The sequence below is a fragment of the Apaloderma vittatum genome, unplaced genomic scaffold (assembly GCF_000703405.1).
Source record: "Apaloderma vittatum isolate BGI_N311 unplaced genomic scaffold, ASM70340v1 scaffold5590, whole genome shotgun sequence".
In the NCBI taxonomy this organism is placed as follows: domain Eukaryota; kingdom Metazoa; phylum Chordata; class Aves; order Trogoniformes; family Trogonidae; genus Apaloderma; species Apaloderma vittatum.
In genome coordinates this window covers 1-27,807 of record NW_009694929.1, presented here as the reverse complement: position 1 = coordinate 27,807, position 27,807 = coordinate 1, and the positions used below count along the sequence as shown (strand labels likewise).

The 27,807-nt window shown below is 43.5% G+C and overlaps 1 protein-coding gene across 1 annotated transcript in view; it reads right to left on the bottom strand.

Moving 5' to 3' along the window:
* Positions 1 to 26,162, bottom strand: part of RAD18 (RAD18 E3 ubiquitin protein ligase) — a gene marked incomplete at its 5' end in the record, with an annotated part of 37,393 nt that extends 11,231 nt beyond the window's left edge. Inside the window, 9 exons of the mRNA XM_009869242.1 lie at positions 3,361 to 3,517; positions 6,737 to 6,867; positions 11,339 to 11,403; positions 12,091 to 12,167; positions 15,115 to 15,299; positions 17,159 to 17,258; positions 18,773 to 19,128; positions 24,538 to 24,608; positions 26,101 to 26,162. Coding sequence (XP_009867544.1) covers positions 3,361 to 3,517; positions 6,737 to 6,867; positions 11,339 to 11,403; positions 12,091 to 12,167; positions 15,115 to 15,299; positions 17,159 to 17,258; positions 18,773 to 19,128; positions 24,538 to 24,608; positions 26,101 to 26,162 — 1,204 coding nt within the window. The remainder of the gene's footprint in view (positions 1 to 3,360; positions 3,518 to 6,736; positions 6,868 to 11,338; positions 11,404 to 12,090; positions 12,168 to 15,114; positions 15,300 to 17,158; positions 17,259 to 18,772; positions 19,129 to 24,537; positions 24,609 to 26,100) is intronic.
* Positions 26,163 to 27,807: the final 1,645 nt, after the last annotated feature.

Below are 27,807 nucleotides of genomic sequence, written 5' to 3'. Positions count from 1 at the left end.
GTGGAAATACTTCATTTGGAGAGAGCGGATGCATAAAAAGAAGGAATAAACAACTCTGCCTTGAGCCTGACATAACGCAAGCAACAACGCTTTCCAACAAAACCTGCCAGCTTGGTTCGTTAAAGCACATTCAGATCATCAGTAACCGCCACATGCTAATAAACTTCAGCAAACTTTCTTACAGTCTCTAAAGACACACTTTCAGCCAGACTTCATGCTGATATACACAAGCTTGCCGACAGAAAAAGGGAAAGAATTACAGTAACTTTGATGGCAAAGGCCATGGGGAGAATCATTCATGACACCACTCACACACCAAACTGGCGGTGAAACAGATTTAACGATGCCTTGGATGAGCCAGCACAGGGTCTCTCTACCTCCCAAGAACTCACTCCAAGATTAAAATTCAAAATTTTCCAAGGTCCTTCAAGCCAAAAGGTTAATTTGCAATCAAAGAAAATAAATTAAATAAAATAGGGAAGAAGAGAAGCACCTTGCTTAAATTCTGGATTTCAGAGCCAAACTGAAAGCGTTTATTTTGTGGAACTGAACTAACAACCAGAGCTGTAGGGCACCTGTGACAGCAGGCACGGCGAGCACGAAGCAGCTCCAGCCACCACCCGTCAAAAGTGACACTTGGCCCCGAGCTGCACGCAGCAGTCACAGCACAGGCTGCAAACTGGGAAGACCAGGCACGTGAAACCAGTCTCTGGAACGAAGCCACAGGGCTGGTTTCTGCCCTTCGAAGAGTTGTTTTCTCTGGCCCATTCTGTCTTTCGGTACAGATGCCCAGTGGAGCAGCTTCACGAGAAGACGGTCACAACCCAGAGCTGCACGAGGCTGCAAGAGCCTTTTAGGAGGCAGATATCTCCCTCCAGTTCAGGGCTTAATCTTGGGCCATTTCTAAAAAGGGCTTCAGTGTCTAAAATCAGGAGGGCTCTGGCTGTGAATCACGAGGTGCCGCTGCCAAACCAGGCACCTGCACGCTGCCGGGGCACAGTTCAGACACCAGTGGTGTCACTGTGAAGCCCTTATGGCTCCCCGCTCAGCACGCTGCTTCACACAAAGCCAACTCCAACTCCCTTAATTTTTCTAAGATTTAAGAGGAGCGGCCAAGAGAGCCAGGGCTGTTCAGCCTGCAAAAGAGAAGGCTCAAGGGAATCTTATTGTGCAGCAAAACCTGACGGGAGGGAGCAGAGATGAGAGCGTGTTCCCAGCGGGGTCAGCCACAGAACAGGGCTCAAACTGAAACACAGGAAATTCCCGCAACACCTGAGGAAAAGCCTCTGTGCTGTGGGCTGGTCAAAAGCTGCAGCAGGTTGCCCAGCGAAGGGTATGGAGCCTCCATCCCCGCAGACACCAAAACCCACCGGGACAAGGTCCCGAGCAGCCGGCTCCAGCTGACCTGCTCTGCGCAGCCTTGGACCAGACCATCTCCAGAGGGTCAGCCAGCTGCCGGGATTCACCGTGTCCTGTGGAGATCTCTGGATCCTGCTCTGACGACATGAAATTAAGATGCTCAAATATCAGGTGTTACAATGTGCAAGTCTCTTCACGAGTCTGGAACACTGGACCTTATTTTAGAAGCAAAGAAGTCACCGAGATAACTTTTACCTGTGTCGCAGGGAAGGAAAATCTATGAGCACCTGCACGACATCCTGAGAAACTTGGATAAAACTAGTACACCAGGAATCTCAACAGGTTTGTTACACGTTGAACAGCAAATCCAATGATATGCTATGTTTATCAATTTTACAGTAACTGTTCAGGCAGAAAGACACATACAGGAAAGAGGGAAAAGGGCACCAGGAGGGGAACTTCTTTATTGGTATTTAACACAAGCTTGAAGCCAAACAAAATGTAATGATATTTTGAAACAGCAACGAAGAGCCTTTCTGCCTCCATGGAAGTGGTCTGCCCAGCCAGCAGATTGCTGTTCACAGACAAATGTTCACTACACACTCCCATTTAGTTCAAGTAAATGGAAACAGGCAGCAAAACCCAATCCCGTAACACAAAGACGTTTCACATGTGGTGCTCTCTAACCCCCCAAGCTGGTCTCCATTTCCCTACGGCTTCCTAGGCTTTCATTCACCATTTCATATTTACTTTTGTAAAAAGCAACGTCTTTAATCCCCATGCTGAGGTCTAAAAACTCCCTGCGAACAAAAACAAATGTAGAAAAAAATTGTTTCTGTTAAACTTTTCAACAATTAAATTGTTCTTTTCATAAACAATGATGGAGCCAAGTGCTATGTTATTCTTAACATTTGCAGAATAAGAGGCACATACGATGGGTGTAATGGGTGGGAAATTAAAGAGATGTTACTCCTAGCTCAGCTGTTGAACTTCAGCTACTTCCTCTGATTATCTCCCACTTCTAAACATAGGAAACCTTTTTCTTCCTGGCAATGCAGACCTGCAAAGGGGGCCTTCTCCTCTCATTTCTGTTATCGCCAAGATAGCAAAATCATTTTCAAGATCAGCCCTCCTGCTTTAAGGCACATATCAAAAAAAGTTATTCTGTATTTTTTTTCAATGGCTTTTTTTCACTTTTCCTCCAGAAACTGGAGCTACACAGCAACCAATATTGCAATAGGATGTTTAAGTATTCGGCATCATCATCTTTGACAATCGATTAGTAGTACACAGTAAATAATGATCCCATAAGGAAATATCTTACCAAAAACACTACTTTCAAAAACTAGATAATTCTTATCATCAATAACAGGTGAGTCTCCTTCCAGTAAAATTATCAGTGAACTACCAAAAGCACAAAATCTCCCACTATTTGTAAAGACTTCCCTGATCCTTCATTTTCTGGAGCCAAATAAGGCAATTTCAGAAAGTAAAACTGAACGTATGAAGAAAGAAAAGTGCACAGCTGTCAGGTCTTCAAAGTTCAGTGGCATTCTACACCGACTGGAAGTAATGGGTCATTTAAACTCTATTTCTTAGAGCAATACTCAAAGAGCTATTAGAAGACTTAGGCTGTATCGATTTTTGGACCTCTCTAAACAAAACTTGAAACAGAAGATGGTGCAGTGGAAGAGAAACACCAGAAGTTCTCCTGGTTCAAGAGATATTCCACTCACTGTCTCTGTATCAAAAGTGACACTTACACCATCACCCCTCTAGCAAGTCATTACAAAACTATTAAGTGAATCTTGAACGTATTTCAGCTCTGTTCTTCAAGGAACTGACCAGCCAGAGGCGTGGAGAAGGAGGAATCAGTAGCTACAGTTCAGGAATCTGTCTGAAGAAGGAGGGTACCTATATTGCACAAGGCTACTGGCAGAGCTCTCCCATATTTGGTCTAATCTGGTACCAACCAAGGAGAACAGACTCTTCTTCACTCACCTGCTTGTTGATGCAGACGACAGGGAGAATGCAGGGGAGACTGATCTCTGGCCCTGCTCCAGGGAACCAGAGTCACTTCTTCTGACATCAGGAGTTTCCGTTTGGAGCACCCGGGCTTCTCCAGGGGCAACAGCTGTGTGATGCTCTTCCCTGGCTTCTGCCAAAAAGAAAGGCAGAGCTCAGCAAGAAGGTCAAAGCAAAATACTACTGTTTAAATTTCTGGGAGCCTGGAGATAGATTAAGATAAAAGTAAGTTATAAGTACTTCAATACCAACACCTCATTCCCACTTACCTGTTTCCCAAACCCCTCAATTTCAAAGGTTTCATTTTTTCTCCCGCATAGTAAAAAAATCCCAACCAACCAACCCCACCCTCTAAGAACTAGAGACCTAAACAGAAAAGTTTTATTGTTGAGTTTCAAACAAAAACAAGGAGAGACAGAAAGAGTAAGGATATTTGTCACATTTCATAAGATGAAACTATTTTATAAACTAGCAAACACTTAATGAGACAGCGCTCTTTGATGCTTCTTGCTACCAACTCGCTTCACCCACTGTGCGAGACAGCTTGAGAGCTTTGAAGTTTTACGGATCAAGTTAATGGGCTAAGTTAATTTTTTCAGTAGGAAAAGCACTAGGGTTTATCTCCTTATGCATTTAAGAAAAACAGTGTCACTCTAGATACTTGACATTTCCACTTTTCATAGGAACAATAAGTTCTAGACAACCCATATCAGACACAAAACTATTCCACTGTTTTTGTGTCAAGTGATGAACAGTTCTCAGAAAAGATAACTTCCACCTCTCCAAAGAGAACACAACTAGAGATTAGAAAGTATGGTATGAAAAGAGAAACTACCCACAGATATTTTCAGATGAGTTATTTAACTAGAAAGTTGCATGAGATATTAAAGCCATATTGAGACTCAAGCCATTAATAACCCTTATTCTGGCCATTCCCAGAAGCGTTCTGTCCACCCGCGTGAGCCGAGCTTTGCTCCTGCTCAAAGCACTTTTGACTTTCCTGCCCCTCCAGAAATGACTTTGACAGAAATGGCCACACAGAACTGTAATTAAGAGTGCAGAGGAGCTATACAATCTTCAGATTCAGCTACAGCTTGCCCTTTCCCTTCCACTAAAACGCATGAGTAAGTACCAGGAACATACTTTTGCCTGCTGAAAACAACGGGCAGATTACAGTGAGCCAGGGGTCCAACTAATGAAACATAACTCTGAGATCAACAGCTTAAAAATAGCGAAGGCCCCGTGCAACAATGCAGCCCAGAAGAGGTATTCATCAAATTCTTACGGTGCTTCCCCTGAGGCAAAGCAAACCCCTGTGTTTAAAAAGTTATACAACATAAAGACTGGAAATGGAACGTTGTAAGTTCAAGATGCTGTAAATCTGGAACGGACGATCAATGCACCATGAAAAATAGAGTGAGATTTTCAGAGAGGTTTAAGTTACACCCGCCAATGTTACAGTAGAGGCCAATGGGAGATACGAAGGGTTGGTTATTTAAAAAAAACACCTAAAAAACTGAAAGAAAACCCCAAGCAACGAAAAGTATGTTTTAATTCTTTTAATTCCAGCACTTCCGTAAGACTCTGACTAAAGTGGGGAAGCAATGCATACAAAGCCTTTGCTCCTCTCCGCAGTTACCCTCTCAAAGCGCAAGTCATCAGAGCGCTGCTGGTTTTCTTCCTTTCACATATCAGTCCTAGTTTAAGAGAAAGGTAATTGCTGTTAATAAGGAACACTGAGGAAACAGGCTTTAGGCATCTGTTCCTTCAGCCATAGATCATCTCTTTGTTTTGTATTTTAAACGGCTTACGAAGGGCTAACCAGGTGCAGATGTCTGGCACACAACTAGAAACGGGCATTTCAAAGATCACTGAAAGCTCCGCGCACAAAGAGTGCAATGAGAATTCTGCAGGTTTGGCAGGAGCAGTCGAGGTGGGATCGTGTACTGAAGCCAACAGGATACGAGATGATACACCTGACAAGTGATTTTCTACCTGAGCGCTCTCCTGGAAAAACTGTATGGCTTTACTTCAGCTTCTCAAAGCCCGAGGTGCAGCGCGCAAAGAAAAGGTTTACGCGGAAGAGAGAAAGCCAGTAATTCACAGCAGCCGATCCCTCCCTGCGCAGAGCTAGAAATTAGAGTTTTAAAGTCTCTGAGCCCATTATCTAATAACGCATTGCTCCCGTCTCTGCTAGAGGAGAGGAACATGGCTGTAAACTATGTCAAACAAGATAAACTTTATCCTGGAGATTCCTTAATTTTTACCCTTCCTATAGAAAAGATTATGCATTGCACCAAGGTCTGCATGAAACGTAAGGATAAAATTCACACTATTATATTGGTATTTTCATTTATTTTTATTCCTGAGAGCTCTGCTAGAGGAGCCAGCCCAGGAGCCAACCCAAGATTGGTTCAGCTCCACTCGGGAGAGCAGAGGTTTGTAAGAGTCGGTGCAAACCAAATCGCTGTTTTCCCAAGGACGCGGACAACAGCACGCCCAGCTCTGGTCATCGGAACGCTCTCCAAAATTCAGTATCTCGGATACATTACAACTCCACAAGTTATATGAGGTTGAGGAAGGCTCTTCTAAACTACACATTCAAAGACACATGCGCACTGCCCAAGCAGCCAGGAACATAACCCCAAGGAGATGAAGAAGGCTGCACGGAAGGCGTTACAGCACCCGCCGGTATTTCTCTGAGGCTGAGGTAGCGAGCACAGCAAACACGAGCCAGACGTTATTCCTAAATCATAAACTGAGTAACTGCAGTTGTGCGTTCCCACTTTTCACTGTGTTGAGGTGCATAAACACAAAACCAAGCGCGTTAAAAAACGAGCGGCAACAAACTGTATAAACAGCCTCGAAGAAGCCGAGGGATTTTACTGCTTCAGCCCTAGGACAAACAAATAGTTGTTCTTATCCACACAAATCCCTCTGCAGTTCCCAGTCACCAACTCGCGATCATATTCATGACACAGAAGAGCTGAACCCCAGCCAGCAATGCCCACGATCACCTTCATTTCAAAGATACAGACTGTCACGTGCCCTCTCAGCACCTTCAGTACATTTGGCCTGGAACCTGGGACGCCATTTCAGCCAGCTAATGAAAATGTGCACCTAATAAAGCACATCCATACATAACCCCCTAAAAATCACACAAAAATTGATTATGGGTTGTGCTCATGTATCACACCAAAATCAATGGCAGCCAATCTTATTAAATGAGTCTGACTTTTTATGAGCTTTTCCCCCTTAGGAACTGTAGAACAATGAGGGGAAAGAACATTTCTCTGGGAACCCCCTTTATTAGTGTGGATCGAAGAGGGGGACTATATTAGACATTACTAACCTGTGGCCGCTGGTAATTCCTTGACAGTGATTCCTTCCTTGTTTTGAAGACCTTCTGTTTCCCTCTTACCACTTTTCTTCCACCGAGTATTTACTTGATCCACCAAAAATTGAAATTCACTCCTGTGTTTGCTTCCTGAAATGTAAGCGTGCATTACTGAGCGTTGCCACAGGGCTCTTAAGGCATGCCGTAAAAAGCAAGAGAGACATGAACAGAAAAAAAAGGCAAAATACTGAATTAAAAACACTTTTGTGAGAGCAAATGAAAACCAACTCATCACTGCAATACATTCCATAATCTGGTAATGATCCAAATCCTGTCCATGCTTTCACAAAGTTACCCAGTCATCAAGAACACTTGCACAGAAAAAAAAACTTGACTTTTTTTTTACACAGAAATACATCTGTTTCTTCTTTATATGATCTGCCTTTTTACTTTTTCTCTAAACTTGTTAAGTATTGCAGTCACCACTGTGACAACATTTCACCTTGGAGGCCTGGTACCAAGCCTGCCAGAGCTCAAGGAGCGTCTGGACAATTCTCCCCGTCATGCGGTCCTGCAAGAAGCACTTCGGGAGGGAGAAAGTGTCAAACCCCACAACTACTCTGAGAATTGCTTTAAAGTTGCTTTGAGTTTCTCCTCATTTCTGCAGTAACGCAATGTCAAAAGTTTTTGTGTGGTGCTTATCGTGCTGTTTGATTCAGATGCTCTAAATCACCGTTAACTGCTCTTCGGCATACTCCGTGCACTCACAATCACTTCATATGTTTTAAGCAGTGCTCTGGTATTCAGTCAAAGCAACGCTGGGTTTTAATCCAGATACCTGGATTCTTGGGTCGGAGGCTGGGAAAATCCCCAGCCTCCTCAGCCAGACGGTGTGGGTCACCCAACCCTCGCTGGGCGCGAAGGAAACACGTCGTTTCCCTGCAGAACGCACCAACCTCTAGTGAAACACACCCACCCCAGCACCGAGAGCAGCATCCGAGTGATGAACGTCCTGGGGAGCCGGGCTTGGAAACCAACTCGGAGCACAGCTGAGGTTAAGAACTCCCTCGACACTTCTCTTGTTTGTTTGCTTTTGTTTTCTTTTTTCGAGTCATGGAATCATTAAGGTTGGAAAAGACCTCTGAGTCCAACCATCAACCCAACACCCCCATGACCACTGTCCCCAAGTGCCACGTCTGCACGGTTTTTTTGACCACCTGAAGCACCCTCTTCCTCCTCTGCCGGGTGAAGGGGAGAGCCAAACTGGGACACGTGCCCTGCTGCAGTGACAGGAGGGGAAGCCGGGGTAGAATCACACCAAGCCCTGGCCCACAGAAGAAAAGAGATTTAGAACTGACTCCCGCTCCCTGCGCAGCTGAAAACGCCGCATAAGGTCAACAACTCATCAACAAAAAGCAAGTTCTCGCCCCAGATGCTCGTGTTTGAACCGCTGTGCCTTCATTACGTAATTCCTTTGGCACTTCACTTTTTCCAGTATTACTGTTTTCTGTTGGTTTGGTTTATAGTGTGACTACAAAGCTTTTCAAGTGAAAAAAAGAAATGTCCTGGCAGAACAAGCCCCTAGTCGGCCGCGCTGTAAGGCACCGCTGTGCTCAAAGCACATACCACGCACATTTCATAAAGCTACGGGCATTTCAATACCAAAACAGCCGCAGATATAATTACAAATCTTTAAAACACAAGACATAAATCAATAAGCCTCTGAGTAACACACAAATTAAAAGAATTTTAAGCAGAAAAAGCAACAGAATACCTTCTTTTCCTCCCAGCTGTATTTCTTTTCCTGTACATTTTTTTTAACTCTTTAAATAGAGGCCTCACCATAAAAAAAAAGCAAGATGAGGGTGACACCAGGGTGAGGGTGTTGAGCTCCCGAGGAGCAGACGGGAGCTACTGCAGGGACCGAGTATTGAACTGGACCTTCCAGGCACCAGTGCTGGTGGTTGCTCAAGCAGAGCTTCCAGCTGGGATACAAACCATCCTCAGGTTCATCAAGCCAAAATATTAATTGCTATTTCAAAAAAAACACTTCACACACAAAAAATACCAGCAGTGTGTGTAATGCAGCTGACTGGACTTGCTTTTGAAGCAGGCGGTGACAGAGCGCTGCTGTGCTGCACATTGCATGTGGAAATACAGAACAGAAAGCACGCTGGGGTTTTCGATTCAGAACTTACGCCAGAGTTAATGAATTCATTAATTCAGCTGTGAATTAGGGACCAAGGTTGCAAACGCTGTAAATTAAAAGCAAAAAAAATCCCTTCATTGTATAATAAATATTTTTAAAGTGCATCCGTGCTACACTGGAAAAATTGCATTTGATAAAAGGTCTTTTAATTTCCAACTGCCCTCTACTTTTAATGTACAATTCTTTTTTCATGCTTATGATTTCTTCCCTATTGCTCTTATGAGAAATAATATGCTGGCGCTAGTTAACATTTACCTCTTTGGTCTTCATTTTTTATTAATTTTAAAACCATATATTCCCCTTAAAATATTTTTCTGTCTTCTCTCTTCTCCCTTTTTTTTCCTTAGACTTTTAAACATTAAATTAAGTCGTTTGGTGTAATTTATTCACTTGATAATTTTGAAACTAGATCTTTTTAATAATATAAACTCCATAAGATATCTAGGTTTGGAAAAAATAGTATCTTCTTGTTCTAAAATGTGTGCAACAGACAAAGAAAATACTGTCTCTCGCAGTCACCAAGATCTGGATTTGTTCTTTACAGAGCTGCTAAAGCCCTGGAGGGAAAAAATACCCAATTTGGGATTAATACTTTTTAAAATATTTTGCCTTTTGTTTAGGGTTGTGGGGTTTTTTCTAATTTTATCACTAGAGATTTCTGCACGGCAAGAGAACAATTATTAACCAGTTATTTGGAATTAGAGGAGAATGCGCAAGATTAAAAAAACCACAAACAGTGCATGTACACATAAAAAAAATATTCTCAGGAACAGCAACAAAAAGCAAGGGAAAAATTTGCTAAAGATTTAGGCCCTTATTTAGCCTTCACAGAAACCCAACTAAAATCAACAAGGCTAAATCTAGCTGCATTATGGAATAATTTATATGCCTCGAGCAACGCAAGGAAACACAGGAAATACGACCATATTGCAGACTTAACTACACCCTGAAGTATAATCAGAACAAGTTGTCCCTTCATCGCTTTGCTCCTCCGTGGCTAAAAGCAGAGTTTAATGGTCACAAAATATCGCTTTAACACCACACGGCCAGCTCCCAGGTTTGAGGGGGCACGACGAGAGCAGGTGAAGCGAAATGGGTGGGAAAACACAGGAAAGAAATCGTGAATAATAAACCAGCACGAGGGAGCGAAGCACAACGTAATGCTATTTAAAAGCTGATGTACAAACACAAACAAGGGGAAGGAAATCATCTGTATAAATTGGTTTACATTGGCCGTTTCTGTACTAAATTAGTGCACCAGGAGGCAAGTCCTGCAATCTTTAACTCTCCCAGGAACCTTCGCTTCTAAACTAACCGTAGGGATGGGGAGATGGTTCCAGGGAGCGAGAAAACAGTTCTCAAGCCTAGGCACAGAGCAAGGAGAACGTTTAAAATACTGTGCTTTCCAGGGTCAAGTTAACCTGGGATCAGTTCTTGGGGAAAAAAGTTTTGGTTCTTTTATTTTCCCCACCCTGCCCTCCCACAAAAAAAAACCCCAAACAAAATTGCATTATTGAACTATAGCTCTCCCTGTGATATTTTTCTTATTTTGCTGTCTCTTCTCTTCTTTCCCTCAGACGTTTATTCCAGTTCCACTTCCTAGAACAACTGCTGTTGGTCTGCCAGGGCAGAAGCAGGTTCAATAACCAGCACAGGCACTGGCCTCCTGTGCAGAGGGGACTCGGGGTGAAAAATGAAACTCCAACAGCAAGGGCCACTTCGACAACTGTACGAGTGTAAAAACCCACATGGTTGAGGCAACATGCAGCTGTGAGTATTTAGAAATAACATATTAAATGTGAACTACTGTGGCTACATTGCTCGTCAGTTAACGTCACTCTGCACTAGACAACAAACCTAGAAAAACAAGGTATAGAAGGAGTAATTTTAGACACACTTATCTGCTACAGGATGAGTTGAAGGACTTGGGAAGATCAACCACCACGCAAAATACAGGCACATTTTAAATAAAGCCACTGTCCAGTCACTAAGTGTGTAGGGGAGGAGGGAATATCCTGAACCGCAAACACCAGTGTGTTTTCTACCTGTACACGTGTTAAGTCTACGTATATTAAGTCACTCACTGATTGAAACAAAAAAAGCAGCTCATTACCTTCTTTTCTTATTTACCATCAGTGAGTGACTTAATACACATAGATTAATTTGCTGCAAGTCCAAGTTTTAACGACGTACAGAACCGGCCAACTAACCAACCAATTTACATGAACCTCTGAGATCAGAGAGTTTCAAAGAGGAAGTTTCAGCCCAAACAGAGAACTTCCAGCTTTGATTTATTAAACGAGGTGGCAGGGAAAGCACATGCCCATGAAAAGCCTTATTTTTGTGCGCATATTTTGTATGAAGTAAAAGAAGGTGAATTTTAAAGTACTCTGAAGTTTCTGTGTTACTTACGATAATCAGTGTGGATCTCATCTATTTCTTCCTCTGTCTGGTTCTTTGTGAAGGTCAGGCTCTACGGACATCACACAAATGTTTATTTACAGAAACAAAAAGATGCTAAAGCTGCACACTTTAAAACTAGAGACTGAAAAGTGGAAGGAGGACGTGCTTTCTGGTTTTGCCCCACCAGCTACCACCATCTCATCCACAGTCAGCACCATAGATTCGAAGTACCTACACACGCTGTCTCGCTTTGCTTTCACAAAGCCAGGAGGACTAAGCCAAGCTGCCCCATACGACACCCAGCATGTGTGGACTATAAAATATTTCCTAATACTGTGCAACAAACATACTCCAAAAGTCACAAAAGTATCATATGTCATGGGAAAAGAACAGGCGCTGTCGCTGATACGGAAGCAAGGAATTTTCTCGCTAAATCCTAGAGAATTCTAGGAAAGAAAACATTCCCCATGCTGCCATGGAGGGTCAAAATCCTCCAGTATGACCAAGGGGAACATTTCTCAAACATTTTTATGACAGTTCAAAAAAATGCTCCTGCTTAAATGGCTTGGGCATAAAAACACCAACAGTACACCACCCGTGACAAACGAGTGCTATGAGAAAATCACGCTGATTATAAGGTGGTATATGTGAAATCCAACATGCAACCTGGTAACTAAAATAAAGGGGCAGGCAAACACGTTCAGAACCCACTCTGCAAGTTCTTCCAGCCATCCCACCCTAAGAACCATTTGCTTACATTTTCACCAGTTCTATTAAATTCAAGCTGAACCCGAATCTTCTCATTCTTCTCCAGCTCTTTAACGATCTCTGCAACTGTTTGAAAATACAAGAAAGGGATCACTGAAAGAGGAGCTGTAAAATAAAAAGATGCAACAGTCCTGAAAGAAAGCACCGTGAATTTAAATCACAAAGATATGAATTGGCAGTAGCTCTGCAGCAGTGAAAACTCGGATCCAACCCCAGGCAAATCCGGCCAGCAGCGTTTTACAGCGGCAACCTGGCTGTCTTTTTCTTTTGCCTCCAAGAACTACCTTCCGAGGCAACAAGAAACTGTACAGTGCAGGTTTATTTCCAAAACCCACAGCCCAAAGATGAATTACAGCCTACTCTAAGGCATATAAACAGACAAACGGCATTTGTTAACATTTTAACTAAACTACAGCTATGCAGGACCCTGTACGTTTACTTTTACAGGTCTGTTTCTACACTGACGGGGTTTCACAGAGCTGCCAGGTAGCTCCAGCTAGTTATTAAAACAAACATGTGCACTAGACACTAAAGGAGCCAGTGCACAAAAGCTTATTAAGCCGTGAAGGAATAAAAACCTGCTTCAAACTGGTTTAAGCAAAACCCAGGAACTGGGCACCTCTGCTTCCTGAGCAGCTCCGCTGTCGGTGTTGCACAGTGACCTTGGGGTCACTGCAACCACTGAAAATGTACGTCTGCATCTTAAGTGTGAGTTTAATAATTCACCCGTTATAAATAGGTACTGAGCCCGCAGCGGGACCGCAGCGTGCCTCCGCCACCTCCAGCAGCCCTGCAGCTACTCCTGCTGCTGGGGAGCCCGGCCAGGGGCTCTCAGAGCGAGCACTTAAATCTCCAGGATTAACACCCATCGGGGTGGGGCTGAAATTCTCACACCCGTGCTGCTCTCGCAGGCTGAAACAGCAAAACTTCCTCAACTTCTGTCGCTGCTGAAGTCAAACACAATCTTAACTCTGCACTGGTTCTCATCCCAGAGACTTTCAGAACTCCTCGAAAACACTTTCCCAAAGGATTTATGTTTATTTTTGGAAGTGCTTAGGCACAAAATAAGCAGTGACGCTTGGCACCTAAATCACTCGGGCTCCTGATCTTCTTAGTCAGGTTCTTACAATGGTTAAAGGAGCAAAATGAAAAACCAACTAGTGCTGGTTGCAAACTCGCTTTTCTCATACACCTGCTCCCACAATCCAAGCCAAGAGCTGGCAACTGAAACCAAGATTTCAGAAAGAAGGAGTCTAAAGTTTGGCTGCTAAATTCGTATTTATAGTCCTCAGTGACTGACTTTATTTTTCCAAAAGCACTGCATCTGGTGGTTCTGCATGTTTAATACAGGAGCTGAACACCAAAACCATAATTTTTAAAACGCCACAGTAAAATTCATGGGTGTTCAGCATTTCCAATGGTCCGATCACATACAAAACCCTATGGGCGGGGAGTTAAGATACAACCTTTTAACACTGACTTAAATAAATACTACCCTGTACTGTAAAATTTGTTACATGACAACTGATGAATTAAGCGGGTTTTACTGCGTTTAAATTTGGCGGCCTTCTCAAAGGGTACTTCTCACCCTCAGCCCCAAATTATTCACAGTCCCACTGCCGGCACCACCAAAAATTCATCTGCTCCAAAGAGTTTCCTTCAATACACGCAAAAATATTCAGAATCATTTACAACTGCTGGAAGAAATGGTGAACTTGTGCTTCAGCCTCTCTGAAAACATGAAAACTAGTGATCAAACGGAGGGCAAGGAACAGTATTTCTCATCTCTCCACCCGTGGAGCGCGAGCGAGCCGGCTGCCCCACGCCGCACCCCCTGCACCAGCGCAGACCGTGAACCCCAGACCCGGGAGCCGTTCCGGGACACGAATGGCCACAGCCCGTGACCCCCAGCCCCGGGAGCCGTTCCGGGACACGAATGGCCACGCCACTCCCAGGAGAGCCACGCCAGAACACGCTCTTGTCAGGAATCCCTTCAGGAGGGCCCTTTGCTGCAAAGCTTCTCATCAAATAATTAGCAACACAACCGTAAGCCTGACACCTCGCTCTCACCCACACGCCCCAGCTGTTACCTGCACCACTCGCGGAACGGAACCGAGTGACACCAGGGGACTCGCCTTTGTAAAAGACGCGGGTTTTTATCTTGCATAAAATAGCGTAACACGACGAGCTGGGGCAATTATCCCTCTGGCTCGCACGGTGCTATCCAAAATTTAAAAAGCGGCCACACTGCCGACAAAACCTGGCAGCACAAACCTCATCCTCCCCGTTCCAGCCCTGGCGTTTTCCAAGCATTAAGCGCGAGCACACGTGCTGTCTAAAGGAATTTTATATCGCACTCACAGCAGAGGCTAAAACGCATCCTCCTTATCCCATACAGCTGTTTCATGCCATGTATAGTGGGAGTCTTAATAGTATAAAATTCCTGCCAAACACTTAAACTGATAGCAACTTCAGCAAAACATTCACACCTTCTTAGTAATTCATTCTACCTTTACCTACCATCTCCAAAAAGAAACCTAATTTTAAAATTAAATTAAATTACATTAAAATCTGAAAGTCTCAGTGTATAGGACGAAGAAAACACGTTTGGAATAAAAGACAAATTAGTATTCCAGTCACTTACTAAGAACTTCAGGCATTTCCAATTTTTTGACTGCAAGCCCTGGAGTCTAATTCAGAGGCACTCAAAATGCAAAGTCAATAAAAACATGGAACATTCTTTAGAACAGAGTTAGTAAACCAGGAAGTATCAAAGAATTTCAATGCAAAATTACATCCTTGATGGATACTTCCAGAGTACAGTGACACACTTCTGGTTTTCATTAAATTTCCTTTTTCTGCATTAATCTTGACGTGCGTGAGATAAATTCTTTCGGCTCCAGTTTTCCCAAATATTCAAACCAGCCTTATTCCTACCCTGAGCAGCACGGGCAGGATAAATGCACACAAAGAGTTTGTGATGGTAACAACTTTCTCAGCAGTTCCAAGTTACCTGATTTGGGATTTAGAGAATCACACTGAGCATTATACATGTGCACAAACTCTTGGTGTCTCTTGGTGAGCTGCTGCCGGGTCCCGCGGGTGGACAGACCGTGTTCCTTCAGCTTCTTCCTCAAATCCCGATCAGAGAGCAAGTTGTAAACAACTTTAGACATGGGCTTCCTTTTGTGAGCAGAACTGGAAAAAGGAAAAGGGAACGACCTTTTTTTAATTAATATATCAGCAAAAAAAAATAAATCAAAATTCTGACTTACATTTTTACAGGGTATTTCACCCACTCGGGGTAAGAAATACCTGAAATCATCGCTTCAGCCGTGACAGACACGTGACCAGTTACACAGCGGATCACAGATGCCACAGCTCTAGGAAGCCAGAATGCCTTTTCCAGCTGCCACAAAGAATATTTCAAATGGGCAGAAAGCACATTCAGGTTGCTGAATCCCAGGTTTTCCACCCAAGTAGCGGCCATGTATTGTCTGAATCAGTTAGAGACGTTTTAAAAGCATTAAAACCGCACAGCAAATCTCGATTTAGGAGATTTTTCAGCTTTCTGGGAAAATTACTTCGAGAAAAATGGTCAGGTAGCTCTAAAGCTGTAGTTCCCATCTAACGGAGGGTAGTTTGGTAATACAGCAAGTGACATTAAAGAGAATTAATAGTGCTCTCAGGTAAATAACAAATAAAAATAAAATCTGCTCCTTCACACTGCTTTATATCAGAACTCAACGTTGCTGGCATAGCTAGGAAAAAAAATAAATCTTAATTACAGGAATCTGCCACAGAAAATTGAAGTCGTACTGCAACTTTTATCATCTAAAATTAGCAGAACAGTTTCCTTCTGCACAATTTTTCTTCCCTACACCTCCTAGTGAGATACACTCAAACTAGCCAAAGGTACCAAAATTCATCTACTGCCTCGCTCACCTTCCTCTGTAACTAATAAATTATTTAAGTTGAAGAACAGTATTTAGTTGGACACTTTTCTTCCTGCACCAGAATAAAGTTCAGCTGCACTAATCTGAATTACAGAGAAGTGAAGAGCTTTCTGTTGTGACAGCAAGAGAATTATCTGAAAATTGTACTCAGCACCTCCAACTTACCGTGTTGAAAATAAATTTCAAAGTATGCAAGAAAAGAAAGAAAGGCTTACGCAAAATTGTCATTACACTCATATAGCCACTGTAGCTGGAAAAACAAAGACGTACCAAAGCACAGATTCTTTGGGAAAAATAACAAATTTAATTGGATAATTAGATCTGTGTATGTATTACAGCTCGCCAGCAGCACGGCCTGGAAGAGTGACAACAGCTTTGTGAGCAGACAGGTACAGGAAAACATTAATCTTGGCTCTGAATCTGAACCTTTTAGGGGTTTTTTTCCCATGCTCAAGAATGTGAACGTGGCGACCGTGACAAATTCTAGGGGGGCCTTTTAGGGGTTTTTTTCCCATGCTCAAGAACGTGAACGTGGCGACTGTGACAAATTCTAGGGGGCAGGCATGAAGTGACAGGGAAGCATTAATCGTACCCAAACAGATCTTAAAGAAACAACCTTGACTGGGGCAACTTGAAAAGAACCACAGGGAGCAGAGTAAGGTGCAATTTTTAATTTTTAACCCGACAGCTAGTGAAGCAACGGCCTTCTGGCCCATCTGAATTGAGGGAAGCAATGGATCCACCAGGTGAACACTGGCAGTATTATCTGAACCGAGGTCTAACGCTCGTGAGCAGAAGTGTGACGAGAATAACGCACAGACTAAGTTTTACTCCACACTGAATTCTTCACAACATAGTCCAGTGCTTTCTTGCCACTAAATGCCAAAAAGTATTTCTGCTGCCATCCACGTACTGTCTCGAGAGAGGAAAGTCACCATTGTCATATTTACACAGTCATTTTAGAGTCATCTGTACAGCAGGCAACCAAGAAAAAAAGCACTTACAATCTGCTATACTACAATGCATCAGGTAGTATTCCTTATTTCATCAGAGTAGAAAAGCAGCCACGTGCATATGAAAGCTCTGAAAGATGCTTCTTACCTCCGGAGGCTGTCCTTCTTCTCTTCCCTTGTCAAGCAGCTGTCCAGATGTTTGTTTATATATTGCTCTGGAATAGCAACCTCACAGACCGGACAAGCCACTGAAAGCAAGGGAGAAGGAATTTACTAGCAGGTGTATTACTGCAAAGAGCAAACATTTCATCGGAAAAACTACTTGTTGACAGAAGAAAACGGAAATCCAGAAATCCAGATTTCTTTCTTTATAAGCCCTGGCACGCCTATCCAGAATCTTCATTTTTAGTTCTCATTTTCATTCCACAGGACTTATTTCCCCTCTCTATGTAATATCAGAATGCCTCTCATCTTCCCTGCAGTCAGACAGAAGGAAATCTCTAATAAAAATTTAGAATAACACAGATACTACCTGGAAACCTAGGGGCTAATATAAACACAAACGTATTTCGGTGCTAATGTTTTTCACTTTTGCAGTATTTGAAATTAACATTTAAATTCTTCACACAGGAACAAATAATACTTAGTAAAACCACTCCAATATTGCCTCATTTCAAGTCTTTCATTTATATTGTTTGACCAGCTACTTTGCATTTGTGAAAATAGTTTCAATGTAATGCACGCTCGAGGATTTAATCAGGTCGTAAAACGGAAAGCTAGTCAAAATTTCAATTGCTCAAAAACAAATGAGCAGTAAAATTCTGTGATTTCGTGATTTCATAAGAGTTTTAAATTACTAAAGCAAGCAACAGTGATGCATAAAACTAGGAAACCTAACTTCTGGCTAAGCTGATGCCACTTTCATACAGCTACTTTTCTGGGTATATTCCATCTTTAGGAGGTATTTACCCAGCTAATGAATTATTAACTTCAGAGTTCCAGCTGAATAAATTGTTAAACAAAAGAACAGATAAATATGAACTAGGAAGAATCAGGTTTGTACTCCTACAGAGTCTTAATTTTGTCTTAATTTGGCCTTTTAATTGGGTCGATAGGATTGCTGCCATCATATCAAAACAGACGATTCTGTCGGTTTACTGCAGTTGATTAGTAAAAATGGGCATTTTCATGCTTCAGAATAAATCAATCTTAACTGTGTAGAACTACAGAAGAATAAAGCATGTTACTTTCTTCTGGAGTGTATGAATAGGAATATTAACAGAACGGAAGCCATGATCATTTTGGTTGCAGGTGCACCCCTCAAATAAGAAAAGCATCATAAAACACCTCGCTTCTAGTTCCTTCAGGATATGAGAGCAGAATGGATGTCAAGATTGTCTGGACAGCAAGGGGAAGAGAAAATCACTTCATTTGTCACTAAGTCTGTTACACAACTATTGTTCTTTAGAACTGTTACTCAAAGCAAAGGAATCTGTAAGCGCTGAACTCCATTTAATGACTTGGCCTCAGCCCACATCTCTCATCAGGACTCTGCGGCAGCAGGGCTGGCCCACGCCAGCAGCAATCCCAAGGCAGCACAAGCCGCTCCGACGGGAAGTGCCCGCACAGGCCAGCGCAGATCAGAGCAACGCGGAGACCCGAGAGGAACGCCCCGTGCTGAAGGTGCTCTGACACACGCAGCCAGCCACAGCCACGGACCTGGGGAAGAGAACAGCACAAAAACAAAACCGCAGCATCTCACCTCTCTTGACGGCTTTTACCATCGACGTAGAGGGCTTCTCGTGGCTTCTCGTGCACTCGGGACTCTTTTGCGATCCCACTTCATTGTCTTCACCATCAGCCTGTGCAGAACTGCCGTAAAGGTTACAGTCTTCCTCCGTTTTGAAAATCTTCTGTCCTGTTCCCGACAGGCTGTCTGCCTTTGTCAAGGTGCAAACTTCTTCCTTTTTCAAGAAACTGTCAATCAATGGCACCTTTTCTTCTACAACTGGCTGAGAAACAGGACTCCAAACGTGGCTTTTGCCAGCTGAACGCCTGCTACAGGCCACCGGAGATGAAATCAGTGGAGTATCCAAGACCAACTGGAACAGCTGTTGCCTAGAAGCATCCAGAAGACAATGTGCAGTTAGCTACCTTGGACACTATCAGTTTTTCCTCTGAGAAGAATGCAGAACAAAACCAGATGGAGCTTCTCCTCCATTCCGTCCTCCCTCTCGCCCTCGCTCGCACGCAGCGCTGGGAATTGCCTGCCCCACACGAGCCAGGAGCAGCAGCCAGCTGAGCCTCACCACGCTCTGCAGAATCCAAGAACTATCTTTCTGGTGTCCAAATCAAATATATTACATTTCGCAAATGTGGTATAACGCCTCTCAAAACATCAGGCAAAACACAGGGAGGAACAAAACGCTTTGCCCCTTACTCAGAGAGGGTAGGTGACCATTTTCAAGCCTGCGTGCTTCAAGCACTGTCTCGCACAGCTGTGATGGAGGCTCCTGACACCAAAGAGTTTAGGAGAAAACGTTGCCACATTCCTTCTGTCCCTCCTTACCAGGCATCCGTCTGCTCTCCACAGCCGCTCACCGCCCACCCAGCAGAGCACGACCCCACCAAGAGGTAACCGCACGCTTGTCAGGGCTTGAGACGCAGCGTCAGGCAACCCAACGTTTTGGTCACGTTTCGTCGGTGACCGGTGACCCCCACACACTCTTTTCTCATATAAAATAAGGGGAAAACGCAACCTCCCTCAAGAGCAGCCAGTTTCCACCTGAACGCTCACCGCTGCTACCTGCAGCTGCCCGAGGTGCTTGGCACCCCTCACACGTGCACATGTGGCCTCCAGTGCCCACAGACAAGCCTGGAACACCACAGAGTCCTCCTCTTTCCCATCTCTAACACAGCCACGTTTGCCAGCACTAGGATTTTTACTACTGCCACTGCTCAGCACGTGCATGCTCTTTATTTAAATGCCACAGCCTCAAACAGAGCACAACCCACTGCACCAGAGATGACGAAGCCTGTGCAAACAGAACAGCTGTGGCTCCTCAACTTGCAAAGTGTTGAGCTCTGGAAGAATAAATAATTTGAAATAATGTTTCAGCAGTGGACCTAGGAGCACTAGGCTAATGGTTGGATTTGATGATCTTCAAGGTCTTTTCCACCTTAAACAATTCTACGATTCCTTCTCAAATAAACAAACAAACAACTAAATAGGACTGTGGCTGACGTACCTAAAAAACATGCACTGCCATAAAATTATTTCCTGCAGCACCTTCATGAAGAAACACGGCTCCTATGAGGTCTGAAATGCAGCTGTGCTCTCCCATTTTACATGTGACGACATTTTAGCATTGGATAACCACTGAGACAACTTTCCCGTCCTGTAAGGTAAAGGATTTTCAGGTCTAAGAAGAACAACTATTCAAGAACCCGTCTATCAAAAGCACGTTCAGGAAAGTCACCAGGGAAGCCCACAACTATCCCAGCTTGAGGCAAGCCCGCAGGAGGGGGCCTGCCCCCAGCGCGTCCCACGGCCTGCCCAGCGCATCCCTCCCCTGCCTCCTCCCGGCTCTTTACAGGGGGGTTTCCTCCCCGCGCTGTGTCACCACGGCCGTCGGCAGCCAGAACCAGCACCCAAAGCATCTCCTGTTACTGCAGACAAAAGCAGCGTTCTTCAACTTAACGGTAACAAACTGCAGCCTCAGAAGATGGGTCACATCACAGATGGTAATATTCTACAGCCAATAGGTTCAAAAGCAAACAAATTAGTTGCCTTTTATTCCTAATGCACTTCGGCAAAGTTTAATCCTCAGAAGGATGCAGCTGGGTGTGCTACCAAAGATGTGCTTTCTTTTTTTCCCCTTTTTGAACACGGAATTAATCTTTTAGTTCTGTAAAAAACACCTACTTTTCCAGGCTCCCCCAGCTTCTCATACAGGCAGCCTACCCATTAAAGTAGCTAATCAGAGTCAACACATAGCCTTATCGCATTATTCTTTTGGCTTTTAAGGAGCCATTTTTACACAAAAGCCCCGTATCCTACACTACGGCAAGCTAAATTCTGCATGGCTCAGATAACATAAAACTGATTCATAAATGCAACCAACTGGCATCGTGTCAGTTTAGGTTTCCCACAGCATAAAGAACAATACAGCCCCAAAAGGCAAAAGTACACGAACAATTAGCCAGTTGCCTATATATGTGTTGTGTTCACCCAGAGAACGCAGCTGATCTCCCTCATCTTTTCAGGAAGACCTTCTCACTTCACACGCAAGTTTGCAGCCAGAAGAGAGAAATTTTCTGAATACAAATTTCAGGTACTGTCATAACAGTTGTCTCCATGAAACGTGATCTGGTATAAAAGAGAAAAACAGTGAATACAAATTTCAGGTACTGTCATAACAGTCATAACAGTTGTCTCCATGAAACATGATCTGGTATAAAACAGAGAGAGAGAAAAACTGGAAAAACAATACAAACCCCAAAATCCATCCTCACAATAATGTGCAATAACGTGATGATCACGACTGCTTTAAGTATACTGTTGGTCTACAAATAATCACAGGGAGGAGCTTTTCCTAGTATGAAAGGGTAAAGGCTTTCGAGTAGACTTTCCAAAGGGATCTGATCTTGGCACGGAATCAATGGGAAGAACACCAGGACGAGAATACAAGAACCTGTTTGCCAGAACGCACATGAAATCTCTGTCTGCCTTTTTTTTTGGTGGTGAGAAAATGCTAATGCTAAATTCAAAAGAGGAGAGAAAAGCCCCACTGAGCCTGTGTGACGACATCTAGTGGCCCTGCCAACTGGCACCCCAAACCCGCACACCGCAGGGAGTCAGCATCTTGCAATTTCAACAGTGTAAACAGCTTGCAGCTTTTTTTAATTCAGATCTGCAAGGCCTGCCAAAAAAATAAAAAAGTGAGTGTCCTCCTTCCCCAAGATCCTGGTTCCCATTTTATGGGTCCTTTACCTCTCCCTTGTCGAAGCAGCTACGGAGCAGGGAAAGTAGGTGGAAATCCGTGTTTCCACATAAATAAATTCTGGGGAAGAGACGGAGCTGTGAATCCTCCCAGGATTCACACAGGACACACAGGACAGCCCTACCTGTAGTAAAGGACAATTTCTCTCCTTGAAATTCCTTCCGCGCTCCTCCTGGACGTTTAATCAGTGTATGAGAAATGTCCCTGCTCTCTCAGGCACTCAGAGGAGCCGTGTTTATTCCTCTGACTCACCAGCTGTCAAGTAACCCCGACTGGGAAACTAAGATATAAACTTGGATGTAAAAACACATCTTTCTCCCTTATGTATGAAAAAAGCCCAGATCATTGTCAGCAAGGGCTAGTTTTCTACTTATGCAAGTATAACTCTAATTTTTGTTACTAAATTTTCTAACTGGGTGATGCAAAAATTGAAATTTTTCTCCGAATAATCTCTCTATTAGAAGATAACAAAATTCCCAAACAACCCCCAAACCTCACACTTATTTTTGAAGATACCGGTCTCATTGCAACTGACAAAAAGATACACACATGAAAGACGGCACAAATGACACCGCTCCCCGAGCGGAAGATACCGGTCTCATTGCAACTGACAAAAATATACACACATGAAAGATGGCACAAATGACACCGCTCCCCGAGCACTAATGATCCCGAAGGGTCCAATTCCGCCAATGCTCGTGCGCAGACGGAACGGTGAGCAGAAGGGGGATCAGCACTCCGGATAGAATGATTTCCAGTCCACGCACACCTGACCTTGGAGCACAGCTTTTACTTCTCTAAGTACTACCAACATTAACATTTTCTCGCCCTACAGGCCCGACTAAAGAAATGTGTTTGCATTCTGCGAAATACTGAAAAGATTTAAGGCCTAATTTTCATAAACACTAAACTACCTGAGCCTCCAAGTCAAGTCAGGGCGGACTTGAACAACTCTACACGTCTCGCAAACCCACCCCTGGACTTGGGATCTGCAGTGGGGGGGCCAAAAGGGAACAGAGCAGGCGGGGAAGGAGGGGCAGCGCTCTTACGATGTCAGGATGCTCCTGTCACCGAACGCTCTCCAGGCAGGCAGCACTCCCCTCGAACTCAGCACCATCTGCAGAGTAAATGCAACCCCAGGCTGAGAGAGGCACCACCATGGGGTGGCCACACGCTGAAGCAACGCAAGATTTACTCACTGTCTCCATTCCTCTCATGAGTGGGGCTTATTAAAGCAGTTCTCGTAGTAACTCGCCCGTTGTCGTGCCTTCCTTGCTGAGATCCCGCAGGAACGCTCCCAGCCAGCGCAGAACAGGACGCTACAGTTTGTGTATTATTGATCTAACTTTATGTTGAGAAATTGATTGAACTCCAAGTCACAAAAGGAAAGATTATTAAACTACTCTGGTAAGATTTATACCGATCCATTAAAGCAGTCAAAAAAATTAACGTTTAAGATTCAATATGATAATGGATCCAAGTCAGCACTACTTGTTCTCTACGAAATTATAGATATGAACAAAAAAATAGTAATCCATTTATCACTAGGAAACACCAAAGACAGAGTTCAAGCTAAAATAATGAAACTGAAGAATTAAAATTCTCAAAATAAAATCAGTTTAACTTAGTAGTGGTCATACAAGACAATTAGATCTTCACCATAGTGAAACCCTGTCAGGAAACGAAGGCATAAACAGAACTCTGCCTCCGATTGCTCATGAAGCCAACAATCTCATTGAGTCCAAGCTCTGAGTTCATTTCAGAGAAAAAGATGGTGTATTTGTCTCCTATAGACACAGGAATACTTATAAAATACCCAGCAAATCACCGAGCTGCTTGAAATCAAAAGAAAACAGAAAGAAAACACCAGAAATCTCATTTATCTACTGTGCTCAGCATTTACCAGGCCACATTTATTCTCTTGTTCCTGACTTTCAAAGGGATGAGAACAAAAATGAATGAAAACTAAACACAAAAGTAGGTAAGAAAGCAAGGTAAAGGCACGCTATTCCACTACTTCTCTTATCCAGGTAACCTCACATTTGTGGCCCCTCAATAGCTACATTTTTCCCATCCAATGACTTCACCAAGAGAATTCTCTTGCAAGTTGGCCGTTACCACTGGACAAAATCTTTCTGTTCAGAATTTCCCCTGCACACATAGGAAGGGTCTTAGGAGAAAATCTTTTATTACCATTATTATCCCCATAAAATCCCGACATATCTCCTCGATTTCCTACATGTTGGAAGAGACTGTAACTTCTGCAGCAGCTAACGAGCAGCAAAACCAGAATAAGCTTACGCAACCTCTACACATCACCTGAGTGGGCAGTAAAGTTCAGCCACACAACCGTAGGATATTTCCACAAGCGTAAGGATTGCCGCGACACTGCAATTCTCTCCACTCATTTCCTCGCCCTGCTCCTTGCTCTGCTCCTCTGCAAGGACTCCTGGTCTGGTCACACAGTCCCAGCTGCCTTTCCAGCTGCCAAACCAGAGAGAGTAGTCATGAAATTACAGCATACCTGGCAGAATTAAAGCTCTTCACTAATTCATCTAACGTCCGGTTATTTTTCAGGTCAGATTCTGAGACTGCCTATTAAAAAAGAAAAAAACCAACAAAAAAAATGAACATTCAAATGCAGTGAAAACAACAAGTACCCAGAAAACGTTCAAGTGATCAATAATTTGTTTCTTGGATCAGTGCCTCAGCCACCCCCTGCTAAATTGCTGTGTGAATAAAGAGGCATAACGGGTAAATGTTTTTTCTTGAAAAATATCTCAAATTAAAATAACTGCTTGAGAACTCCAAGTCTGGGAAATTACAGGTAATGGATGAAAACTAAGCATAAAGCTAAAGCAACAAAATTCAGCGCACCCAGTCTCCAAAAACGCTTTATCGTAGCTCGGTTCTAATTATTTTGAAAACCAAACCAAGGCTCCCATGAATGTGATAAGAACCCTAAGCAACAAGGCTCGAAAACTGATGAAGGGAAATGTTAATTTTCTGATTATGGAATGAATATATTAATTATGAGATGGCTTTGCACATTCTATTCATTCTTTTTAAACTTTCTGATTATGGAATGAATATATTAATTATGGGATGGCTGTGCACATTCTATTCATTCTTTTTAAATGATTTCTGATTTTTATCTCTCTGGCTGTCTCTCTCCACTCTTCTTTTTTACAAAGCTTTTATTAGTCTTGCTCGTATGAATAGCTGTGATTTTTAAGAAGGCTGTAGTAGAATGTACCCCATCAAGTAGCCTGCACTTGTTTGAATGTTTAAAAACTGGCAAAGCAACAAATAGATCTGTTTTCCAGTCCTGAAAAGTCTAGTCTCTTTCACGCTTTAGAAATATACGAGAAAATTACTTCTATGTTGCCAATATTCCTGAAGTGCCATTCGTTGTTTTTAGGCAGCCTACCATCTTTAGGAGTTCAATAAAGCTCAGTTGGCTTAAGACGAAAAGTTCAATTAAGGCCTAGAATAAATTGCATTCTGCATTCTTTAATCAAGAAAACCCTTCAAGTCAGGTGGCAAAAATGACCGGCCCGCAAAGCGGCTCGAACCTGCCTCTAGTGCTTCTCACATTTACCCTAACTCTCACAGCATCCCCTCTCCCTGCTCCATAACATCGTCCTCTCCTCCCCACACAGGCTGCACAGCAGTCACTGAGTTTCAGGACCAGGTGATCTGTGGACACCTCTAAAGACTCGCTGAAGGACGAAGCGATGCCAACATCACAGAAAATGTGAGTGCTTAAATTCCAGCACTCATGCTTTAAACGATGGTGTATTTTAACAAACGAGGAGGCAACGTCAAATATTTCACGACAGACTGTGCACGCCAGCTCTACGCCAAATCCCGGGTTTCATGTTCCATCTACTTCTCCCTGTGCTGACAGGAGGGCAGCTCTGAACAGGAGAATTCCACCCCCCTTTGCCCAAAGAGCTGCTCACCAAAAGGAGAGCTGGTAATACATGACCAGCATTAATTAGTTAGCCTAGCCCAAAGGGTAAAGGTCCTAACATCTGCCCAGAACTAAACAAAAAACAAGCTGGGGAAAAGAAAAAACACTTACCACGAAGCATGTCGGACACTGAGTTTTGTAGGACAAAAACTTGCGTATACAAAGGGAACAGTCTGGAAGAAGGCGATACAAAACTTTTAAATGGGCATTCTTCTGGATGCAGTGCAACATTCTTACTCACATATTTTCTCGCTGTACAATATAAGTAAACTATTCCACAATACACCAATACTGAAAATACGCCGTTTTTCCGTAGAAAATTACCACTGTAGCATCAACATAGTAGAAAATACTTCAAGATACCTTGATTTACTGTAGAAAACTTGGGCTTTCTGCAACTTACATGGGGAAAATAAATCTGTAAACTGCTAAAAAACCAAGGTACACAGATTCTTTTCAAAGTCTGAAGGCAGCTGGGTGGCAGGCAGGCTGTAACACCTCCTGCAGAGAACTCCCAGTGCTCCCCACCACAAACACGCTGTTTCCAATGGGGAGAGTTTTGCCAAGCTAAACTACATCTCACTGCCAAACTACCATGGCACCCTTCAGGTAAGGAAGGGGAAGTGCTATAGCTTCTAAACGAAACAATTACACGCATTTATTTTAACATGAGAAAAAGCAAAGTACTTCCCCCTAACCTGACTGTGAGCAATCGGCTTCGCTGCCGCGTTCCAGCAGATATCAGCCTCACGCAGACAGCAGCACGGAAAAGTTTAGCTCATTGCACTTAACGCTCTCTGCCACGCAGCTTCGCATTTTGTTTTGCCCTCCAGATGTTACGAAAGATATTTAAATGAAGAATTGTAGGAACAGGTGGCACTAAAGTGCATTAATCCAAACGGCATGTGTTTGTGCTGCCGGAAGGTTGCAACCGTAACTGCACGAGGAAAGGTCGCTGCACAGCTTTCACCCAAAAGTAAGTAATATATAGGGGCGAATTATGACTGGCCTCAAACTCTGACGGAGAAAACTCTTCTCCGAGGACATCTGTCAATAGTTTTTGGCCCCTCGGCTAAGGTGCAAGTAGATTTTGACAGCCCACAGGGCCCACAAGGCCATTCTCCAGTCTTGTGTTTCCTGGGAACAACGTGTGAAGACCAAACTGTTCGCTCAGAATTTGTCTGAGCCCACCTTCTCTGCCTTCATGCGTCAGGTGAATGACAAGTCAGGCTCAAATGGAATCTCAGAGCCAAGACACGCTCCCATAGCAGACACCCCTTCACTCCCTGGAACGTGAGACGGGGTTCATTTACATCCCATATGTTAACTCTAAGCTCCACAAAGCCACAGGATAGTGGGAAGAACAACTTCACTACTCCTTTACTGAGTTGCCACAAAGGCCCCATTGGTTGCCACTTGAGCAATTTTTATTAAAACTGTGGTTTCTGGGCAATTTTATTAAAACTCCGGTAAATTTAAACTGCAATCACTGAGTCAATTGCAATGTATTAATGGAACCTTCACAAAACACATCAGTCACAAGAGAGGAGGCACAGATTTGCAGTGAAAAGGAAGTAACAGCTTGTGTCGACCTCTACGAACTGAGTAAGCAGGATCACAGAATCGTGGAATCGTTACGGTTGGAAAAGACCTCTGAGATCATCTACTCCAACTGTCAACCCAACAAGAGCGTGACCACTAAACTATGTCCCAAAGTGCCACTTTTTCTGAACACCTCCAGGAATAGTGATTCCACCCTGGGCAGCCTGTCCCAGTGCCTCACCTCTCCTTCTGTAAAGAAATTCTTCCTAATATCTA